At 47.3% G+C, this 23687-nt stretch overlaps 1 protein-coding gene across 2 annotated transcripts; it reads right to left on the bottom strand.

Moving 5' to 3' along the window:
• Window positions 1-22362, bottom strand: LOC130118938 (NLR family CARD domain-containing protein 3-like). 2 transcript variants are annotated; one of them, XM_056287272.1, is made up of 14 exons: window positions 22340-22362; window positions 15280-15397; window positions 15051-15167; window positions 14821-14934; window positions 14252-14365; window positions 14022-14135; window positions 13653-13731; window positions 13278-13482; window positions 8593-10372; window positions 8309-8482; window positions 5156-5329; window positions 2913-3086; window positions 2691-2737; window positions 1-677 (listed from the first exon to the last, which is right to left on the bottom strand). In XM_056287272.1, the coding sequence occupies exons 2-14, from the start codon at window positions 15381-15383 to the stop codon at window positions 151-153; spliced, it is 3723 nt and encodes a 1240-aa protein (XP_056143247.1). In that variant the 5' UTR covers window positions 15384-15397; window positions 22340-22362; the 3' UTR covers window positions 1-150. The 2 variants fall into 2 exon arrangements, 1 of the variants encoding a protein (XP_056143247.1); XR_008810804.1 differs by lacking the exon at window positions 1-677 and adding an exon at window positions 2245-2274 and having other exon boundaries at window positions 2691-3086.
• Window positions 22363-23687: the final 1325 nt, after the last annotated feature.

Here is a 23687-nt window from a genome sequence, read left to right as displayed (position 1 = left end):
ATTTTAAGGAACGGTTGGCAACCCTAGTGATCACGTGATCGGTGACCCTGTGTCAAGTGATCTACCATTTCAGTAGCTGTCTGTGGGCGGCTGCTGAAATGGTATGTGAGTGTTCCTCCAGGACAGTGGAGGCGTCTCTACCTCCTCTATCTAACACAGACGCACTGAGGAGTCATACGACTCGAACCCAAACTTAATCCCAACATAGAGAGGCTCAGTGAACGTGGAGGTGAAGGTGTGGAGGTGCGTCAGTGTGTCAGAGGAGACTCTGTAGAAGGACAGAGTTCCAGCAGACCAGTCCAGATACACTCCTACTCTGTCAGAGGGGGAGATTTGTGTCTTTCTTCTTTTATTATTATGACAGGCAGTGTAACCATCACTACAGCAGAACAGACTCCAGGACTTTTCTTTCCATCCAAGAAAACAGTCAACACCTCTTCCTCTCCTTCTGATTCCTCTGTAAGTCACTCCTATATCAACCCATCCTTTCCACTCCACCTCGATGTAACAGCGGTCCTTTAGACTCTTTCTACATAGAACCTGTTTCAAGTAGTCAAATCTGTCTGGATGATCAGGATACGACTGCTCCTCTCTCCCCAGCACCACCTTTCTGTTGTCCTCAGATAGACGGAGGCTTCCGTTTGCTGTGTTCGGGTCCAGCGTGAGTTCACAGGTATCTGATGGAGACAACGAGAGACAATACAGCAGTATTTGTTTAGCTAATATTCCTGTTGTTTAGTGTCTCTTGATTTGTTCACACTGAGGCGACATCTATCAGTCGTCACAATCCTACAAGTCAACAGCCAATAGATGTGCTCTCCTTGGCTGACAGCACACTGCTAGTGAGTGGGTTGTACTAAACATGGCCATTGTCTGTTATTTTTTCCCCTTCCCCAATATTCTGACAAATTACACGACTTTAATCTAACCCTTAATGTAACCACTATCTAAACTTAACCCTAACTTAACAATATCTAAACTTAACCTTACATTTACATAGAAAAAGTAGGTGGATTTTCTCAAAATACAGGTGGTGGTGGGGGGGGGGGGGACGCCATTGTCCAAGCTCTGTTCACAGTACTACCTGTTTTTCTTCCTTTTGTGAGTTTCACACAGGAAGAGGAGGGATGAGATGAAAAGAATCTCAGAGAACCCTGCAGGGGTCTTATAGACGTGATGCTGTATGAGTCCCAGGCTTAACAGTCTTATAATGGCTGCTCCTCTAAGACTAAAAAGCCAGGCTTGTAGCAAACTATTAAGTTTGAGAAGGGGGGGGGGCTTCTGGGTAGCGTAGCGCTCTATTCCGTTGCCTGCGAACACGGGGATCCCGGATCGAATCCCTGTGTTGCCTCCGGCTTGGTCGGGCGTCCCTACAGACAATTGGCTGTGTCTGCAGGTGGGAAGCCGGATGTAGGTGTCCTCGTCGCTGCACTAGCGCCTCCTCTGGTTGGTCGAGGTGCCTGTTCAAGGGGACTAGGGGAAATAAGTGTGATCCTCTCACACGCGACGTCCCCCTGGTGAAACTCCTCACTGCCAGGTGAAAAGAGGCGGCTGGCGACTCCACATGTATCGGAGGAGGCATGCGGGAGTCTGCAACCCTCCCCAGATCAGCAGAGGGGGGGGGGGGCAGCAGCAACCAGGAAGGCTCGGAAGAGTGGGGTAATTGGCTGGATACAATTAGGGATAAAAAGGGGGGAAAAGCAAAAAAAAAAAAATAAAGTTTGAGAATGTGCGAGACTTTGTCTCCTGATGTAAGGCAGACATTAATAGAGTCTTACTAACAGTCTTAATATTGATTTAATGGTCGTCTTAATATAGTCTTAATAGCAGGGCTCTAGGTAATCAGAAGGGACTTGATAATGGCTCCAACGCTAACAACTGTCAACAGAGAACGGCTGCAGGAGTCCAGGCAGCGTGGCAGTCTATTCCGTTGTCTAACAACACAGGGGGTCCCGGTTCGAATCCCCGTCTTCCTGCTGGCTTGGTCGGGTGGCCCTACAGACATAATCAGCCGTGTCTGCGGGTGGGAAGCCGGACGTGGGTATGTGTCCTGGTCACTGCACTAGCGCCTCCTCTGGTCGGTCAGGGCGCCTGTTCGGGGGGGAGGGGGAACTGGGGGGAATAGTGTGATCCTCCCACGCGCTACGTCCCTCTGGCGAAACACCTCACTGTCAGGTGAAAAGAAGCGGCTGGCGACTCCACATGTATCAGAGGAAGAAGCATGTGGTAGTCTGCTAGACGGCTCGGAAGAGTGGGGTAACTGGCCAGATAAAACTGAGGAGAAAAGGGCAGGAAAAAAAGAAGAGTACTGCTGTTTCTTTAACACTCCTAGACTCAAAAGAAACATAATGTTATCGGCTGCAGCCGTGTTTACCCTGCTATGCTTACACCACAGAGTAACAAGAGCAGCCCGCCATGTTTTTAACCTTTACATGGTTTTTAACCTGTAGATGTCAGCAAACGTACTAAAACGGCCTCGTGTTTAGTGACTCCTAGAAATTCTTTCATGAGGCCCACTGACTGTTATTTTCTGACCAGTGTAATGATGACACACCATGTCAACCATCATCTTCCCTCCAAGTAGGATGTGAACAGATGGGTGTCACACGCTGCTGTGTAGACAGACTTTCCATCTAAACAGTTGAATGTGGTCTGATTTGTTTTCAGGAATAAACTAAACACACACTTACACTTCCTCAGACCTGGTGTCAACCTGCACACTCCGGCATGGTCCATTCTGGGGGTGGAGGAGAAACACAGTCACACCAGCACATTTTCAATTTAATAAACCTCCATCCGATATCAGTCCTATCCACTGTTACAGAAGAACCAGTCTGATCCAGCGTCAGAGTAGGAGGGAGAATATTCTTGTAGAAGACATGAGGAATTAGTGTCATCCAGCCTGTCGAAACCTGAGAGTGTCCAGTCTCCAGTGTGGATCCTCCAGTCCAGCAGAGAGCAGCTTCCCTCCTGAGTCTCCTGGATGGTTGTAGCTCAGGTCCAGCTCTCTCAGATGGGACGGGTTGGAGCTCAGAGCTGAGAGCAGAGAAGAAACACCTTTCTCTGTGACCAGACAGCCCGACAGCCTGAAAAACACACACACACACACACACAGCTTTTGATTTCTACATTTCTAGAGGTGTGTAGAAAGTTCTAGAGGAGTGTGTAGAAAGTTCTAGAGGAGTGTGTAGAAAGTTCTAGAGGAGTGTGTAAAAAGCTCTAGAGGAGTGTGCAGAAAGCTCTAGAGGAGTGTGTAGAAAGATCTAGAGGAGTGTGTAGAAAGATCTAGAGGAGTGTGTAGAAAGATCTAGAGGAGTGTGTAGAAAGATCTAGAGGAGTGTGTAGAAAGATCTAGAGGAGGGTGTAGAAAGATCTAGAGGAGTGTGTAGAAAGATCTAGAGGAGTGTGTAGAAAGAGTCCAGCTCTGAGTGTAAACATCCCATTTACAACAAGCTACATGTTGAATTCTCTCATAAGTGAACTGATTTGAAATCAGCTGTGCGACTGAACCCTAATGTGCAAACAAACTCAACTGGGGCGTGCGGGCAGCGTGGCAAGTCTATTCCATTGCCAACCAACATGGGGATCACCGGTTCGAATCCCCGTGTTACCTCCGGCTTGGTCGGGCGTCCCTACAGACACAATTGGCCGTGTATCTGCAGGCGGCAAGCCGGATGTGGGTATGTGTCCTGGTGGCTGCACTAGCGCCTCCTCTGGTCGGTCGGGGTGCCTGTTCAGGGGGGAGGGGAAACTGGGGGGAATAGTGTGATCCTCCCACGTGCTACGTCCCCCTGGTGAAACTCCTCACTGTCAGGTGAAAAGAAGCGGCTGGCAACTCGACATGTATCAGAAGAGACATGTGGTTGTCTGCAGCCCTCCCCGGATCGGCATAGGGGGTGGAGCAGCGACCGGGACGACTCAGAAAATAGGGTGATTGGCCAAGTACAACTGGGGAGAAAAAGGAGGGAAAAAGCCAAAAACAAAAAAAAACCCTCAACTGTCACTGTTCCAAACAGTTGTCCCAATGACCTGGTACCAGTTAACTGCAGAACCCTACGAGTCCTTCTTGGTAGTTTAGGTCTCAACAACCAGTACACCGAGGAGGTAAAAGAATGAAATGTACTCATGGAAAACAATTGACAGGGACTAGAAAGTAGAACCAGAGCTCGTTATTGCAACTGGTTTTAAATCCTCCAATCAGACAAAGGGCCACCCAGCTCAGGATGTTTTGACTGCCATTACAGTGGATGTAAATAACCCAGCCACTGAGGATGCACAATCCGGTGCATTCGTAGCACCGGTCCCAAGTCCGAATAAATGGGGAGGGTAGCATCAAGAAGGGCATCCGGCATAAAATATTTGCCAAATCAAATATGCGGATCATAAATCAGATTTCCATACCGGATCGGTCGAGGCCTGGGTTACCAACGACCACCATCGGTACTGTTGGCCAGCAGGGTGCCAGTGTAAACTATGCTACTGTCATGAGTTTAAATACTTGGGGTCAACTGTTCAAAGTAACGAAGAGTGCAGAAGAGAGGTGAAGAAGAGAGTGCAGGCAGGGTGGAGTGGGTGGAGAAGTGTGTCAGGAGGGATTTGTGACAGAAGGGTACCAGCAAGAGTTAAAGGGAAGGTTTACAAGATGGTAGTGAGACCAGCTATGTTGTATGGTTTGGAGACAGTGGCACTGATGAAAGACAGGAGGTGGAGCTGGAGGTGGCAGAGGTGAAGATGATAAGATTTTCATTGGGAGTGATGAAGAAGGACAGGATTAGGAACGAATATATTAGAGAGACAGCTCAGGTTGGACGGTTTGGAGACAAAGCAAGAGAGACAAGATGGAGATGGTGTGGACATGTGTGGAGGAGAGATGCTGGGTATATTGGGAGAAGGATGCTGAATATGGAGCTGCCAGGGAAGAGGAGAAGAAGAAGGCTAAAGAGGAGGTTTATGGATGTGGTGAGGGAGGACATGCAGGTGGCTGGTGTGACAGAGGGAGATGCAGAGGACAGGAAGAGGTGGAAACAGATGAGCCACTGTGGCGCCCCCTAACGGGAATAGACCGAAATAGTAGTAGTAGTAGTCGTAGTAGTAGTAGTGGGATGTAAATGAGGACTGAAGTGGTCCTATGTCTAAGAGGTCTACGAATACTGACCTGAGAGTTTCCAGTCTACAGTGTGGACTACCCAGTCCATCAGAGAGCAGCTTCACTCCTGAATCCTGCAGATCGTTGTTACTCAGGTCCAGCTCTCTCATACTAGAGGAGGGGGAGCTGAGAACTGAGGCCATAACTTCACAGCTGCTCTTTGACAGATTACACAAACTCAACCTGAATCAAGATGAACACACAGAAATATGTCATATTTTAATGTCTTAAAGTATTTTTACAAGGATTTACAACCTGTTTTCATCATTAGTACAATCTGAATAACGACTTTATTATACTGTTTCGTGCATTTGATACCGAGGGGAAGGAAAAGAGCACAATGATTTGAGAATATACGATAACCTTAAAACAAAATATGGCATAAAGGGTTAGCATTTTCAGATGGTATCATGCTTTGTATGTCTGTTCATGAACATATTAAAGTATGACAATACTGTATGAGATTTTTATCTTGCCCCTCATTTATTTTCAGAGTGAAATTAAACAAATGCCACGACACATTCATTCATTCGTCTTCAGCCATTTCTCCGGGGTAGGGTTGCAGTGGCAGCAAGCTAAGTAGGGCGCACCAGACGTCCCTCTCCCGAGCAGCGCCCTCCAGCTCCTCCTGGGGGATCCCAAGGACATTCCCAGGCCAGACTGGACATGTAGTCCCTCCAGCGAGTTCTGGGTCTACCCTGGGGTCTCCTCCCAGTTGGCCATGCCCGAAAAGCCTCCAAAGGAAGTCACCCAGGAGGCATCCTGATCAGATGCCTGAACCACTTCAACTGGCTCCTTTCAACGTGAAGGAGCAGCGGCTCTACTCTGAGCTCCCTCCGGATGGCTGAGCTCCTCATCCCATCTCTAGGGCTGAGCCCAGACACCCTACAGAGGAAACTCATTTCAGCCGCTCGTATCCGCAATCTCACCCTTTCGGTCACTACCCAAAGCTCATGGCCATAGGTGAGGGTTGGAACGAAGACTGACTGGTAAATTGAGAGCTTTGCCTTCCGGCTCAGCTCCCTCTTCACCACAACAGTCTGGTACAATGTCCGCATTACTGCTGATGCTGCACCAATCCGCCTGTCAATCTCCCGCTCCATCCTACCCTAACTCGTGAACAAGACCCCAAGATACTTGAACTTGAAAATAGCTGAACTGCTTATTCCAAATAGGCAGTCCAGAGGCCCATTCCACATCTTTGTTTGCTCTATCAGCTGACTTAAACAAGGGAATACAAAATGCTCATAACCAGGACCCAGATTCACTGCCTGCAGGTGGATCTGGTGTGGTACAAAAAGAGATTTAATCGTTCCTCAGTCAGTCAAGGAAGACCTGGATTTCTAAGGAATCAGAGCACGCTGAAGAGAGCCGTCCCTCTGTGCAGAATGAAATCTTATCTGTATTCACAGATGCTTCTCTAGATGAGTCAGTCAGAGATGACTGGAGCCAGGGGGCATCTGGGTAGTGTAGCGGTCTATTCTGTTACCTACCAACACGGGGATCCTGGTTCGAATTCCCATGTTGTCTCCAGCTTGGTTGGGCGTCCCTACAGACACAACTGGCCATGTGTGTCTGCAGTTGGGAAGCCGGATGTGGGTATGTGTCCTGGCTACTGCACTAGCACCTCCTCTGGTTGGTTGGGGCGCCTGTTTGGGGGGGGGGTCTGGGGGGGATAGTGTGATCCTTCCACGTGTGAAACTGCCTGGCAAAACTCCTGGAAAATCCCTCCCTGATTTCCCCCCGGCGAAACTCCTCACTGTCGGGTGAAAAGAAGCGGCTGGTGACTCCACATACTATATCGGAGGAGGCATGTGGGAGTCAGCAGCATTCCCTGGATCGGCAGAGGGGGTGGAGCAGTGACCGGGACGGGATGGAACAGTGGGGTAATTGGCCAAGTACAACTGGGAAGGAAAAGGGGGAAAAAAATCAAAAACAAAAAAATGACTGGAGCCACCTTCGGCTAACATGAATGAAACGGTGCTATCCAAAGTTATGAGAGGCTTCAACCCTTCACACCACTGGTGGAGAACCATCATGTACTTGTTAGAAACAGACATGATTGCGGTGACTTATACAGAGAAACAGCGGGCATTCACCCCGCTAAGATTCTCAAAGTGGCAATGCAACTTTGTCTCTGGCAGTTGGTGCATCTCAAGAGTCTGAGTGCTCTTCATATCACTGTTTCATTGGATTTGGGCATAGATCTCATGTCTTGGGGATGACCTCATCAAGATGAATTGTGTTTACACCCTGACATTGTCAACTGGATCTGGCAACCATTCAGATAAGCAGAATTGGGCCGGTTTGCCTTCAGGGAAAACACATATTGCCCCGCTGTGGCATTCTCTGAACCAGAGATGAACCAACATTGGGAGTAGATGACCTGTGGCATTCACTGTGGCCCTATGCCCTCCTTAATGCCTTTCCACATTTAACAGTGACAGCAGTGTAGCTACACTTAGACCTGATCCTTCCTTCATCCCCAAGAACATCAGTGCTTTGTTTTGTTGTAGTGATATTTTGCTGAAAGCCTTTTGCCTTCTATCTCACCAGAGTGAGAAAGAAAAAGCTTCTCTTTTTTGTGTGAGAACTGCAAAACTGTTATGTTCAAATCTACTCAGCAGCTATTTGTCTTCTACAGAGAAGCGTCCAACGATCAAGTACTTTCTAGCAATGGCTATCTCACTGGCTGTGTGAGGCCATTGGCCAGACTTATACAAGCATGGATGGATGTGACACAGATACTGTTCTCTCATTCTGCCCTGCAAACTATAAGCTCTTGCTAACTCTGTTGTCAGCTGGGAAACAGGGCCTTCCCTAGTTAAGTTAAAGTTTATAATTGGTGTTCTGGTGTTGGTTGTGTTTTTTCAAACTCTGCCTCACTTTTGGTACACTCTCCAAAGTTACATATTGTAGCTTTCACTTTAACTTTCCCTTTTAATTCCTTTGACTAAATACATGGTTTACAAAATTAAGATGAATTGGAGTTGTCGAGAAATGTCTTATGGTCTTGTTCAGTTGCTCCGTAAGATGAGGATGTAAAGTTCAGTGTTACTGCTGTAAATTCTGCTTCTGCTATGACTATTACAACTACCACTGATGACACAATGAAAGAAGGATTGACATGGTCCTGTGTTCAAGAGGTTTATGAATACTGACCTGAGAGTTTCCAGTCTACAGTGTGGACTCTTCAGTCCATCAGAGAGCAGCTTCACTCCTGAATCCTGCAGATCATTGTAACTCAGGTCCAGCTCTCTCATACTAGAGGAGGGGGAGCTGAGAACTGAGGCCAAAAGTTCACAGCTTCTCTCTGACAGATTACACACATTCAACCTAAACAAAAATTTGTGATTTTAAAAACGACACTTTGAATACATTTCTACTTTATTTTTGATGTAGAAAAACTGAAGAGATTCAATTTATTAAATTATCAATATACTTACAGAGCTTTTCTTGAGGCCTTGACCACTGGCAGTAGCCTCAGAAGACCCTCCTCTGAAGCAGAGTATTTCTTCAGGTCAAACACATCCAGCTCCTTTTCTGAAGACAGTAAGATGAAGACCAGAGCTGACCACTGAGCAGGAGAGAGTTGGTCTGTGGATAGCTTTCCTGATGTTAGGTACTGTTGGATCTCCTCTTCTAGAGAATGGTCATTCAGTTCACTGAGACAGTGGAACAGATTGATGCTTCTCTCTGGGGAGAGATCCTCCCGGATCTTCTCTTGGATGTACTGGACTGTTGTTTGATTGGTCTGTGAGCTACTTCCTGTCTTTCCCAGTAGGCCTCGTAGGAGAATCTGATTGTTCTCCAATGAGAAGCCCAGGAGGAAGCGCAAGAACAAGTCCAGGTGTCCATTTGGACTCTGTAAGGCCTTGTCCACTGCTCTCTGGTAGAGGGTTGATTCTGAAGACTTCTTGGAGGTTGACTGTGTTTCTGACAGTAGGTTGTTTCCAGTGCTGACGAATAAGAGAAAGACATAAAGAGCAGCCAGAAACTCCTGAATGCTCAGATGGACAAAGCAGAAGACCTTGGCCTGGTACAGCCCACACTCCTCTTTAAAGATCTGTGTGAACACTCCTGAGTATAATGACGCTCTGATATCAATGCCACACTCTGTCAGATCTGCTTCATAGAAGATCAGGTTACCTTTCTCCAGCTGCTCGAAGGCCAGTTTTCCCAGAGACATAATCATCTTCCTGCTCTCTTTATTCCAACATGGCTCTGTCTCAGATCTCCCATAATACTTCACATTTTCCTGGATGGACTGAACCACCAGGAAGTGGATGTACATCTCAGTCAGGGTCTTGGGCATCGCTCCTCTCTCATCTGTTTTCAGCACATGATCCAGAACTGTAGCGGTGATCCAACAGAAGACTGGGATGTGACACATGATGTGGAGGCTTCGTGATGTCTTGATGTGTGAGATGATTATCCTGGCCTTCTCCTCATCGCTGAATCTCTTCCTGAAGTACTCCTCCTTCTGTGGCTCAGTGAACCCCCTCACCTCTGTCACCATGTCAACACACTCAGCAGGGATCTGATTGGCTGCTGCAGGTCGTGTGGTTATCCAGAGGCGAGCAGAGGGAAGCAGTTTTCCCTTGATGAGGTTTGTCAGCAGAACGTCCACTGAGGTGGACTTTGTGACATCTGTCCAGGTCTCATTGTTCTGGAAGTCCAGAGGGAGTCGACACTCATCCAGACCATCAAAGATGAACACAACTTGGAATTGGTCAAAGCTACAGATTCCTGCTTCTTTGGTTTCAACAAAGAAGTGATAAAGAAGCTCTACCAAGCTGAACTTTTTCTCTTTCAGCGTGTTCAGCTCTCTGAAAGTGAATGGAAATATTAAGTGTATATTATCGTTAGCGTTGCCTTCAGCCCAGTCCAGAGTGAACTTCTGTGTTAAGACTGTTTTACCGATGCCAGCCACTCCCTTTGTCATCACTGTTCTGATTGGCTTATCTTGTCCAGGTAAGGGTTGAAAGATGTCTTCACATTTGATCAGTGTTTCTGGTCTCACTTGTTTCCTGGATGCTATTTCAATCTGTCTGACCTCATGTTCATTATTGACCTCTCCACTCCCTCCCTCTGTGATGTAGAGCTCAGTGTAGATCTGATTCAGAGATGTTGACTCTCCTGGTTTCGCGACACCCTCAAACAAACGGTGAAACTTCTCCTTAAGCGCAGATTTGAGTTTACTCCGGCACACAGGAACAAGAGTTTCTGAATGAATGAACAAATGACTGAATGAACAAATGAATAAATCAATCAATTTGGAACTCAATGAGTGGATGTTACTGCAAATGTGAGAAATAGAAACTTTTCCAAACTCCATAGTATCTATTCAACTAGTAATTAGTGGATGGACTAGCAGGCCTAATTTAAGACAAATGATGAAGAGATATTTATAATTCATACAATGGGTAGATTTAGCCAAGTAACATTCTATTGATACATATCTTATAGTAATTCTGTTCTCCAGTGTCAATATTTTAATAGTTGCTGTTCCAACTCTTGTAGAAACCATGTACACCGATCAGCCAAAATTAAAACCACTGGCAGGCAAGTGAATAACATTGATTATCTTGTTACAATGGCACCTGTCAACAGGTGGGTTATATTAGGCAGCAAGTGAACAGTCAGTTCTTGAAGTTGATGTGTTGGAAGCAGGAAAAATGGGCATGTGTAGGGATTTGAGGGAATTTGACAAAGGCCAAATTGTGATGACTAGATGACTGGGTCAGAGCATCTCCAAAACAGCAGGTCTTGTGGGGTGTTTCTGGTATGCAATGGTCAGTACCTACTAAAAGAGATCCAAGGAAGGACAACCAGTGAACCAGCGACAGGGTCATGGGCACCCAAGGCTCACTGATGGGCGTGAGGAGCGAAGGCTAGCCTGTGTGGTTCTATCCCACAGAAGAGCTACTGTAGCTAAAATTGCTGAAAAAGTTAATGCTGGCTTTGATAGACAGGTGTCATATCACACAGTGCATTGCAATTTTCTGCGTATGGGGCTGCGTAGCCACAGACCAGTCAGAATGCCCATCCTGACCCATGTCCACCACTGAAAGCGCCTACACTAGGCACATGAGCATCATAACTGGCCCATAGAGCAATGGAGGAAGTTTGCCTGGTCTGATGAATCACGCTATCGTTTACATCACGTGGACGGCTGGGTGTGTGTGCATCGTTTACCAGGGGAAGAGATGGTACCAGGATTCACTATGGGAAGGAGGCAAGCCAGCGGAGGCAGTGTGATGCTCTGGGCAATGTTCTGCTGGGAAACCTTGGGTCCTAGCATTCAAGTGGATGTTACTATGACATGTACCACCTACAGAAACATTGTTGCAGACCATGTACACTTCTTCATGGCAACGGTATTCCCTGATGTCATCAAGATGGTGCCGGGGATGGCAGGCTCAGTACAGTGTTCTCTAGTACTTTTTTTTGGTTTTTGTTTATTCGGTGTGTGTCCGGTTATTCAAACCTGATTACGTTCACTAAAGAAGAACTGCTAAACATTAGGTAGTTAATTCCAGAAAGTTTTTCCTCAGTTTTCACAAACGCGGAAAGTTTTTTGAGATCTTAAGAGTAACAGCGGCTGTCTGTGGGACATGGAGGAGACGCAGACAGGGGAAACGAGGGCATCCGGGTGGCATGGCCGTCTATTCTGTTGCCTACCAACATGGGGCGCACCGGCTCAAATCCCCATGTTACCCCTGGCTCGGTCGGGCGTCCCTACAGACACAATTTGCCATGTCTGTGGGTGGGAAGCCGGATGTGGGTATGTGTCCTGGTTGCTGCACTAGCACCTCCTCTGGTCAGTTGGGGCGCCTGTTTGGGGGGGGGGGGGCTGGGGGGGATGGTGTGATCCTCCCACACGCTACGTCCCCCTGGAAAAACTCCTCACTGTCAGGTGTCAAGAAGCAGCTGTCGACGGCACATCCATCGGAGGAGGCATGTGGTAGTCTGCAGCCCTCCCCGGATCAGCCCGACCCAGACAGCCCGGAAGAGTGGGGTAATTGGCCAAATTCAATCAGGGGAGAAAAAGGGAGAAAAAAATCAACAACAAAAAAAAAAGAGAGAGAGGGGGGGGGCACGGGCTGTCGTGGTGATGAGACTCTGACAGCGGGGATTTCGATCGGACGATTCACCTGACGAATCTCCGCTCCATACCCAACAAAATGGATGAGCTGCTTCTCCTCAATGGGATGAACAAAGTCTTTGCATGTTCTGCTGCCCTTTGTTTCACTGAAACCTGACTCAGCGCCCCCCCCCCCGACAACGGATTACATCTGCCGTGCATACATGTCTGCCTCCAGTGTCTTGTTGTTATTTCTGCCAGGTTTTTAAAAAAAATCTTTTTGTCCTTTTTATTTTCTTTTTTCGTGTGAGTGATGTCTTCAAGTGCTAGAAGCTGCTGCATACGGGTGTCAAATTCCTCGTGTGCATAGGCACACTTGGCCCATCAAGTTGACTCTGATTCTGATGGCAGTGGCATCTTTAAGCAGGATAATACGCCCTGCCACACTGCAGAAATTGTTCAGGAATGGTTTGAGGAACATGACAAAGACTTCAAGGTGTTGCTTTGGCCTCCAAATTCTGCAGAACTCAATCCGATCGAGCATCTGTGGGATGTGCTGGAAAAACAAGTCCGATCCATGGAGGTCCCACCTCGCAGTTTACAGGACTTAAAGGATCTGCTGCTAACGTCTTGGTGCCAGATGCCAAAGGACACCTTCAGAGGTCTTGAGGAATCCATGCCTCGATGGGTCAGAGTTGTTTTGGTGGCACGAGGGGGACCTACACAATATTAGGCAGGTGGCTTTAATGTTTTGGCTAGCAGCTCTTACTGGGATTATGGGTATAATGTTGATGTCTTGAAGAGGTTCTCTCTGGTATTATTGTTCTGATGTGAACCACTGGTATTTTACACCCACATTAACCAATCAACAGTTTAACGAGATTATCAATTAGATTTTTGTTCATTTGCCATCCAGATGTTAACTTTCTGAACCCCCTTTATAAACCTATATTTTCAACAGGGTTTGGAAACAATTCCACCTCCCATTTTGCCTCAATTAACCCTTTCTGTGGTGTTGAAGCTTTTGAATAAAGAGCCTCTTACTGTTCTCCAGAGAGTCAGCCAGCCCCTCCTGCTTCCTAATCCTCAGGAAGTGCACTGTGAGCTTCAGAAGTGCCTCTCTGGCGCTCCTCGTCTGCTCTTCCTCCTCCCTCTGTCTCTCTAAGCACCCTGAGTATTCTGGACTCAAAACCTTCTGGACCCTCTTCAGCTCCTCCTTCACATAACTGACGATGTCGCCTTCAACCAGCTGGAATTAATATATGAATTAAACTTTCATGTTAAACTCATGGAACAAAATATCAAAAACATCGGTCACTGATTAAAAGCCACCGGTGTAAAGAGTGGAGCATGGAGAGGATCACTGTTTTTCGTTTCATTTGTAGGTGAACTAAAAGGTGGTGTTGTACATTTACACACCATAATTATGGAGTCTAGGTCTGTTTGATTCTCTTGGACAGACTGACCACTGGGAACCTCTGACTTCTCCTGGTGGTTTCTGTGGAGAAAACATGACATATTTACCTATCCTGTATCTCGATATCAGCACACACAGGAGGTTAAAGGTGACCAAGTTGTGTCCTGATGGATCCTGGTAGAAATACAAGGTGAACATCACTGTTCACAGTCTACTGATCTGATTATTAGGTGGGATATTTTGAGAGAAGAAAGGAGAAATCAACAGTTTGAAGGTACAGACCAATTCTATATCTCGTGACTTGTTACCTCTGTTAAGAAGAGACTGATAACAACCAAACCATCTGTTAATATCATTATCATAATTCTGACCTCTGTTCAGAAGAATGGTGTCCATCTTTGAAATAAATAGGTGGATCAAGAGACTGGTCACTCGCCGTGGACGGACAGGTGGATACACGGTAGTCTGGTTTCTCCTGATGGACCCTATTAGTAAAAGATCATGGAGACACTCAAGATATATGATTGTCTATTGGTATTGAAGAGGACAATGTAACATTTTTCACTAATGGAAATATAAAATAACATTATTTTGACTCTACCTCTTTTTAGAAGGGTGGGGTTCTTTAAAATTGGTCCCTGGTTCTCCCATAGACCGGTGACCCTTCATGGACAGGCAGCTGGATACAGGGAAGTCCGGTCTCTCCTGATGGATGCTATGAGTCGTAGATTTTGAGATTTTTGATTTTGAGATACTTTATTGATCCCTGTAGGGAAACTGTGCTCTGCATTTAACCCATCCTAGCTGTGTAGCTAGGAGCAGTGGGCAGCTGCCGTGCAGCACCCGGGGACCAACTGCAGTTCGTCTCGCCGTGCCTCGGTCAGGGGCACGGACAGGAGTATCAACTCTAACATGCACGTCTTTTTTGATGGTGAGGGAAACCGGAGAACCCGGAGAAATTCCACCGCAGACACGGGGAGAACATGCAAACGCCACACAGAGGAGACCCCGGGATGAACCCCAAGGTTGGAAAACCCCGGGGTTCAAACTCAGGACATTCTTGCCATACCACTGTACCACGTGCTGTCCCACTGTGCCGCCCAGATACAAGTGATTAATATGAACTTGGTTTTAACTGATAGTCACTATGGAAGTGACCATAGAGCTTACCTCTGTACAGCAGAGTGGTGTTCATATTTGAAATAAATAGGTGGCTCCATAGAATCATCACTCGCCGTGGACGGACAGGTGGATACGGGGGAGTCTGGTCTCTCCTGATGGACACTATTAGTAATAGATCATGGAGACACTCGAGATATATGATCGTCTGTCGGTGTTGAAGAGGACAATGTTACATGTTTCATTAATGGAAAAATGAAATAACATTATTTTGACTCTACCTCTTTTTTGAAGGGTGGGGTTCTTTAAAATTGGTCCCTGGTTCTCCCATGGACCGGTCACTCTTCATGGACAAACAGCTGGGTACAGGGGAGACTGGTCTCTCCCAGTGGCCTGGACTTCAACACAACACAAACAGACCTTTGACTCTGACTGATAATGTCATGAGGACATCACTGCTGAGCTCTGAGATGGAGAGCAGTCCCGGACAGTTAAAGATCCCCATCTTACCTCTTAGCTTGGGTCTGGCTGTCATGTTCCCCCGACAGCGTGGTTTTCAAGGTAGGAGCTCCTTCCTCTCTCTCCTCACACACATTCATGTTAGACACACTCATGGTAGCGCGTCGACCTTCACACAAACACACACACACACATGCTGTGTTTGTTGGACTGAATGGGTAGTTAGGTAGTTTTGCCAAATCTTTTCAGTGTTTTTATCCTGCCCGGTAACTATGTACGCCTGCTGACTGAGCATGCCTACAGGATGGAAGTTAAAGACTTATTTACACGGTGTCAAGGAAACAACCCCTTTCTGCATGTTGATAAAACTAAAGAGATCCCTGTTAATTCGAGGAGGTCTAAAAACAGTCACGCCACAATTTGCATTGTACCCGTACCCCGATTTTGCTTTTGATCGCATGACCAGACATCCTGGTTTCACCGGGACAGTCTCGATTTTTACGTTATGCATCCTGGTATCCCCAAAATCTCCGAAATATACACATTTGTCCTGTTTTCACCAGTTTGTTCACCCAAGAACTCACAAGAACTTGAGAAAAAAAGAAAACAGCTAAGCCCAAACCGGGGAGTTGTTCCTCATCCGATGTGAGGGTCTAAGGACAGGATGTTGTGTTGCTGTAAAGCCACTTGAGGCAAATTTGTAATTTGTGATCTTGGGCGATACAAATAAAATTGACTTGACATGATTTGAACAACGTCCAGTACAGTTTGATATGGGAGCCAGAGAGAAATAGACCTGTTGCGAGTGATTTTCTCGGATTTCAAAGCAGATGTAGCAGCCGTTGTGTCAAGTGTGCCATCAGATAACCAGTAAATAGTCTGCACCCTTGTTAAAATGTGATCCTTGGACCAGAGCTAATGCAGGCAGTCTAAACTTCACTACCCTACATTGCCGTGTTATTCAAGTTATACTGATCGTCTGTCTGAAAGAAGTACGGCCACATCGGCATCACATTTCCATCTTGTTTTCTGCTGGAGTTGTTTCCAACACACACTTGCTTGCTGCTGTGTGAGTGTTCTTCCTACCTGCTCAACACATTTCTACAGCGGTACACAAAGACTGGAGAGGGTCTCCAACCATGGTAGTATTATGGAGCCTGACCCCATGGTCCAGCTGGATATAATAACTACCTATTGGAGGAGGTGTGTGTGTGTGTGTGTGTGTGTGTGTGTGTGTGTGTGTGTGTGTGTGTGTGTGTGTGTGTGTGTGTGTGTGTGGAGAGAGCAAGGCTGTAAACACGAGCACAGAGGCAGAGAAACAGGAGGAGTAACAGGAAAATAAGAAAATAAGTATTACAAAAAATTGGGAAAAGGAGTGAGTTAAACATCCATCCATCCATCCATTATCCAAACCGCTTATCCTACTCAGGGTGGCGAGGATGCTGGAGCCTATCCCAGCAGTCATTGGGCGGCAGGCGGGAGACACCCTGGACAGGCCGCCAGGCCATCACATGCCCCCCCCCCCCCCACACACACACACACACACACCTAGGGATATTTTTAGTGTGGCCGATTCACCTGACCTACATGTCTCCGGACTGTGGGAGGAGGAAACTGGAGCACCGGGAGGGAACCCACGCAGACACGGGGAGAACATGGCGGCGTGAACTCACGTTTGCAGCGGCTTCACCCAGTACCGACTATGCAGTGTCTTTGTCCATGTCAATGGGGATAAATAACGTATTCTGATTCTGATTCTGCCAATATTACTTTCGAGCCAAAAACAGTTAAACAGGTTCACACACACACACACACACACACCAAAAAAAGAAGAGAGAAAATGAGTAATGACATGAGGTAGTGTCCGGTCTAAAACAGAGAGGCTCTCCATTTTAGCACTGAAGTATTCCAGGACTGTGGTGAGGGGATCTTTGGTCTCTCGTCCCAAATATAGAGAATCTTTCTCAGCACTTCCTCCACCCTCACACCTTCCTGTCTCTCTCTTCCCATGAATTTATAGCTCACTGGTCATACAGCTTCTCTGGCCTGAAAGGTCCCCCCCCCTCTTTTTCTCCCCAACTGTATCCGGCCAATCACCCCACTCTTCCGAGCCGTCCCAGTCACTGCTCCACCCCTCTGCTGATCCGAGGAGGGCTGCAGACTACCACATGCCTCCTCTGATACATGTGGAGTCACCAGCCGCTTTTCACCTGACAGTGAGGCGCTTCACCAGGGGGACGTAGCGCGGGGGAGGATCACGCTATTCCCCCCAGCCCCCCCCCCCAAACAGGCGCCCCAGAGGAGGCGCTAGTGCAGCGACCAGGACACACGCCCACGTCCGGCTTCCGACCCGCAGACACGGCCAATTGTGTCTGTAGGGACAGCCGACCAAGCCAGAGGTAACACGGGGATTCGAACCGGCGACCCCCGTGTTGGTAGGCAACGGAATAGACCGCCACGCTACCCGGACGTCCCAATCTTTACCCTTTTAATCACATTTTTAGTAGTCATTTAGGTGAAAACTGTCAGATCAGATTCGGGGGAACTTAATGGGGGCCCCTCTAAATTAAACTTTTATGTTAGTTTTAATCCAAAGTCAGCTATCGTAAAAAGACTCTGAATCAACTTCCTGAAGTCGAAACCATCTAGGCGACACAAATGGGACCAGACAGACACAGACAGAGCCACTTAAATATGAGATGGCTGACAACCTAACGCCCTACACTTAACTTGCCCAAGATGAGCAGCGTTTAAGTATAAAGTAGCGGAGGAAGTGATTCAGGATATGGGAAAGACCTGAATTCAAAGTGTAATTCAGATTTTTTTTTAAAAGTAGGTGTAAATATGAGCATTTTGCTTGCACTGTTGCTGAAGGCTGTATAGTAGTAATATTATCCCCGTCTGTAGCCCCGGACCCTGCTGGACGAGTTAGGGTTAGCTTGTCTGCTAGTGCTGCCCTTTGACCTCCCCGCTCTTCATCCTGGTTTAAAACTCGTCTGTCTCATTTTCTCTCAGCTGCTGGCTCTCCTTTTGGCAGCGTTTGGGACGAAGGCCTGTAACCCCCTTCTCTGAGTCACCGAAATATACTAGCTAACACGTTACGACGGGACCAAGTCAACTAGCGGTTAGCATAGCGGCAGCTGTATAGCAGTAGAGGTAGCAGCACAGCGGTAGCTGTATAGCAGTAGAGGTAGCAGCATAGCGGTAGCGGTTAGCAAACAAGCGTCTGCCAATCACCCACAGTGACAATGAGTGACAGCTATCGGCACGCGCACCGACTGTCTCCCTTCTTGTGTTTTTGGTAAAGGAGGGTTCAGACTGTATTTCTGTTTTATTTCCAAGTTCATTTTTAAATAAATATATATTTACAGCAAATATTGTTATGTCTTCATGCATGCCCAATAATCAAGGTAAGAAAATCAAAGAAGGTTGAATCAGTTCATCTGGACACAACATTTATTGACAGATACGTTTCATCACTCATCTAAGTGACATTTTCAGTCTAAACTGACGGCAGGTACCCCCACCCTTATAAACACCCATCCATCCATCATCTGAACCGCTTCTCCTGCTCTCAGGGTCACGGGGATGCTGGAGCCTATCCCAGCAGTCGTTGGGCGGCAGGCGGGGAGACACCCAGGACAGGCCGCCAGGCCATCACACACACACACACACACACACACACACACACACACATTCACACCTAGGGACAATTCAGTACGGCCGATCCACCTGACCTACATGTCTTTGGACTGTGGGAGGAAACCGGACCACCCGGAGGAAACCCACGCAGACATGGGTAGAACATGCAAACTCCACACAGAGGACGACCCGGGACGCCCCACCATACACAGTACAATACAGTGCCTCATGACCGAAACCAACGACCAGTTGCTATCATATGCATACATGGGTGTGACCTTTATTAACTAGAGTTTCGATGGCCATGTGTACTATTCACAGTGGATTAGGAATTGTTGCCATCACAGCATTGTAACATGGCGACGGATGTACTCTTAGGCCAGTGGAGGTAGTCCATATGAAATTACAAAATGACCCCACCCCTAGCAATAGGACCAGTACTATAGGGGCAGTACTATAGGCAGAGGCATGGGTGTGCTATGGTAGCCCCAGTCTCACCTGTAGTGGCCAACTTGTGTATGGAGGAAGTGCAAAAGAGGCTCTGATGTCCTATCCAGGGACACCACCTAGCCATTGGTTCAGATTTGTGGACGACACCTGGGTTAAAATTATATCTCAGGATGTAGCACATTTCACCGACCACATGAACTCTGTGGACACCACATCACGTTCACCAGGGAGGGAGGATGTGGAACATGACAGGTCAGCCTTGTCAGACTGTGAAATTGTAATTGGTGATGGGGGGACATTTGACTGTTGATGTTTACTGTAAACCAACACATACTGATCAGTACTTAAGGTTTGACTCTCATCATCCACTGGAGCACAAACTAGGAGTCATCAGGACTCTGGACCACCAAGCTGACAACGTCCCCACCGACACAGCAGCTGGGGAAGGGGAGACATCCCACATTAAACAGGCCCTGGGGAAGTGTGGTTATCCTAACTGGGCATCTGTCAAAACCAGGAAGCTGCCCAAACAGTGTACCAGCCAATCGAAGAGAGGAGAAAGACAACAGCTGTCTAATCGTAAACCAGTGGTGATTCCGTGGTGGTGGGAGCGCCGGAATAGTTGAGACACGTATTTTCCAAACACTGCGTCTCAGTTGCTTTCAAACCCCAAAACACCCTGCACCAGAAGTTGGTCCACCCCAAGGACCAGGTCCCCTGGCACAAACAGGGCAATATAGTGCAGCTGTTAAAGTGCCAGGAGGATTGGTGACTTGTACATTGGGGAAACTAAACAGATGCTGGCCAAGAGGACGGCACAACACAGGAGAGCTAACCCGTCAGACTAGGACTCCACAGTCTACACCATCTACAGTCTACACCACCATCTACAGTCTACACCATCTACAGTCTACACCCATCTACAGTCTACACCACCATCTACAGTCTACTACATCTACAGGCCAGTGGCCACTCTTTCAGGGATGAGGTTGTGCACATCCTTGATGGGGAGGAACGCTGGTTTGAACAGGGAGTCAAAGAGGCCATCTATGTGGAGAGGGAACGACCGTCCCTGAACCGAGGGGGGGGGGGGTAAGAGTACATCTGTCACCATCTTACAATGCTGTGATTGCAACAATCCCTAATCCTCAAAAATAGTACACATGGCCATCGAAACGCTAGTTAAAGGTCACGCGCATATTTGCACATGAAACTGGTCTTTGGTTTCGGTCGCTAGGCACTGTATGGTACTGTGTTGTTTATAAGGGTGGGGATCCCTGCAGCCAGTTTAGACTGAAGACGTCACTTAGATGACTAATGAAACGTACCTGTCAATAGATGTTGTGTCCAGATGAACCGACTCAACCCTCTTTGATAAATGTTTTTTACATTTGTGTTGTACTTTGCAGGTCAGGTTCGGTCCATGTGATGGGTGGTGCTCTGCTCTACAGTCTAGGTAAAGACGTTTTATACTGGACATTCGTAAAATATTCAGATTTCAAATCTTCTAACCTGTGGAACACATGAGGTAATGATGCCAAAACAAAGCTATATGATTTAGTCTGACCCCACAATCACGTCACAGAGCTCATTTTAACGAGTTGTCACATCACTTTGTGACGTCATAAGGATTAGAATCACAGGCTTACTGATCAATGTATAGGCTTTCATATATAACTTTTGAACCAGATGAAGTAATGACGTCAAACCAAAAGCCTTTCAATTCAATCTGACCACTGGCCTTCCAGACATTACACTGACAGGTGGGGGTTCCTACGCCTGTGAACGCACTGCTCATGATGCCCACTGGCCCTCCAGACAGTACACTCACAGGTGGGGGCTCCTACGCCTATAAACACACTGCTCATGATGCCCACTGGCCTTCCAGACAGTACACACACAGGTGGGGGTTCCTACGCCTGTGAATGCACTTCTCATGATGGCCACTGGCCTTCCAGACAGTGCACTCAACAGGTGGGGGCTCCTACGCCTGTGAACGCACTTCTCATGATGCCCACTAGCCTTCCAGACAGTGCACTGACAGGTGGGGGCTCCTACGCCTGTAAACGCACTGCTCATGATGCCCACTGGCCCTCCAGACAGTGCACTCACGGGTGGGGGTTCCTACGTTTAGCCTGACCCCAAAATCATGTCACAAAGCTCATTTTAAGGATTTTTTTGGTATGCAGTTTCCACTTAACCCCTGCTACTGCTGGGGCAATGGCCAGGTCTTATCTACAGGTCTTCTCTGGCACCTTAGCTATGAGCACCCTGCCTTATCGAATCACTGTTCACCGCTTAGCGGTCTGCACGAGCGACATGTGCAGCAAGTACTCTCATGACGAGCAAACGAGGAAACCGCATGATGCAAGAGTCCTGCGAGAAGAACTCAGCCACATGGTGCTGGAGGCAGACGGACTCGCGTGGCCGTCGTTTGACACCGCTAACATACTCGAATCAAAAGTTAAATAAATTAGAAATCCGACCAGTTTGCGAATAGCCAAGCCAAAAAATGACTTCACCGATCTCTCGCCTGGCCTGGCCTAGCCTGGCCTGGACTCTGGACCGGAGCCAAATAGTTCCCGATACCGTCCTTATGTAAAGGCATCGAACACGGTATAAAGCGACATTGGTCAGGCAAGATCCAATACGTTCATCGTCAAGGTTTGGCTCCAACCCCTCGCCAGGCTTCGCCCTTGACGTTTCAAAGTCAAACGACGTCCCTCACGGAAACCTGAGACGCGTGTCTGATCATAACCGAGGTGAAGACGGCAGAAGACACCACGATACCGATTTGTATCCGTTTATCTGAAATCAGTTTATCCACACTTATATCGATTTATATCGATTTAGCCTTTAGTTTCGACGTCACGTTTAGGTCTTCGGAAAGCCGACGGGAAAACACGGGAGAAACTTTGATCGAGCGCGGGCGGGCCAGCGGCGGCGTTACAGATCAAGCGACCGAACAGCACATTATACGACCCGTCCTCTGTGACGGCTTAGATATAGATCCATTTACCTTTTCCAGGGTTCGTGTTCTGCGTCACGTCCCAGAGCGTCTGAAATCGAAAGTATAGAGTGCTACAGGGTGGGGGGCGGGGGGAGAGAGGCGAGGGGGCTGGACGAGAGCGAGAGAGAGGGAGCGCGCGAGAGAGAGAGAGCGCGCGCGAGAGAGAGGTTATTTTTTAACTGTTTTTTTTATTCGACACATTTACTCGACACATTTAATCGACACATTTACTCGACACATTTATTCGACACATTTATTCAACGCAACACAAAGAATTCACAACTTGAAGGAGCTACGTAGACAATTACACTTGTTTTAACACTCATTTACATAGCACACGTGCGGAGCGGTGGAGGAGAGATGCTGGGTACACTGGCAGAAGGATGCTGAATACTGTGCTGCCAGGGAAGAGGAGAAGAGGAAGGCCAACGAGGAGGTTTATGGATGTGGTGAGGGAGGACACAGAAAACGGCTTGTGTTCTATTACAGCAGGTGTCTGAAAATGCGATCTGACCAGAAGTGTAAAGCGCTTTGAGTGGCTGTTGCAGCTAGAAAAGCGCTGTATCAAATGCAACTTGATTGGTTGATTGATTGATTGCCATGCAGGTGGCTGGTGTGACAGAGGAAGATGCAGAAGACAGGAAGAAATGGAAACGGATGATCCGCTGTGGCGCCCCCTAACGGGAGCAGCCGAAAGTAGTAGTAGTAGTAGTAGTAGTAGTAGTAGTAGTAGTAGTTACATAGTACATACACATGTATAGCATGTGCTTACACCTGAGGATGAAAACAAGAAACAAGCCCAATAGGACTAAATAAGAATAAATACAATGGAGGGAAAAAAATAGAGGACTAAAGTTCTGGCATTGCCTGTATTAATGGTGACCATCTTTCAGCAAACCTGTGTGTTTTCAACTGTAATCTTGCTGGGCTTTTCTCCATGATGAAGACATTTTTTTCTACCCTCTCTCTCCATTGTTTTATGCTGGGGGCTGTGGCTTCAACCAGGACACTGTCATCTTTTTTTTGCTATTAAAAGCAGAATTGTCAATAAAGAATTTAAGACACTATCGGTCATATTATCAGGAAGTATACCCAATATAAAAAGAGCTAGATCTAGATTAAAGTTTATACCCAAAACCTGTTTAACCTCCTTTTGGACATTCTTCCAGAAATCCAGGAGCTTCAGGCAATCCCGGAATATATGTGTTAAGTCCCCCACCAATCCACAACCCTTATAATATTTCTTAATTATCAAACTCAACAGATGAACAGATGACGTCAGCACATGAAACGGTAGAAGCACCAGTTCCCCTCCTCACCAGCGTAGTGAAGGACCCTGTTCACTCCCACACAAACA

This window comes from Lampris incognitus, chromosome 10 (assembly GCF_029633865.1).
Source record: "Lampris incognitus isolate fLamInc1 chromosome 10, fLamInc1.hap2, whole genome shotgun sequence".
NCBI classification, from domain to species: domain Eukaryota; kingdom Metazoa; phylum Chordata; class Actinopteri; order Lampriformes; family Lampridae; genus Lampris; species Lampris incognitus.
The sequence above is the reverse complement of the archived record's forward strand: the minus strand, read 5'-3'. Positions and strand labels throughout refer to the sequence as shown.

Coding starts and splice junctions, on each gene's coding strand:
- LOC130118938 (XM_056287272.1), bottom strand. CDS start 15,383: ATGAGTGTGTCTAACATGAATGTGTGTGAGGAGAGAGAGGAAGGAGCT. Junction 13,483..13,652: donor ACCTAGACTCCATAATTATG/GTGTGTAAATGT, acceptor TATTAATTCCAG/CTGGTTGAAGGCGACATCGT. Junction 2,738..2,912: donor TGGAGACTGGACACTCTCAG/GTTTCGACAGGC, acceptor CTCCACCCCCAG/AATGGACCATGCCGGAGTGT.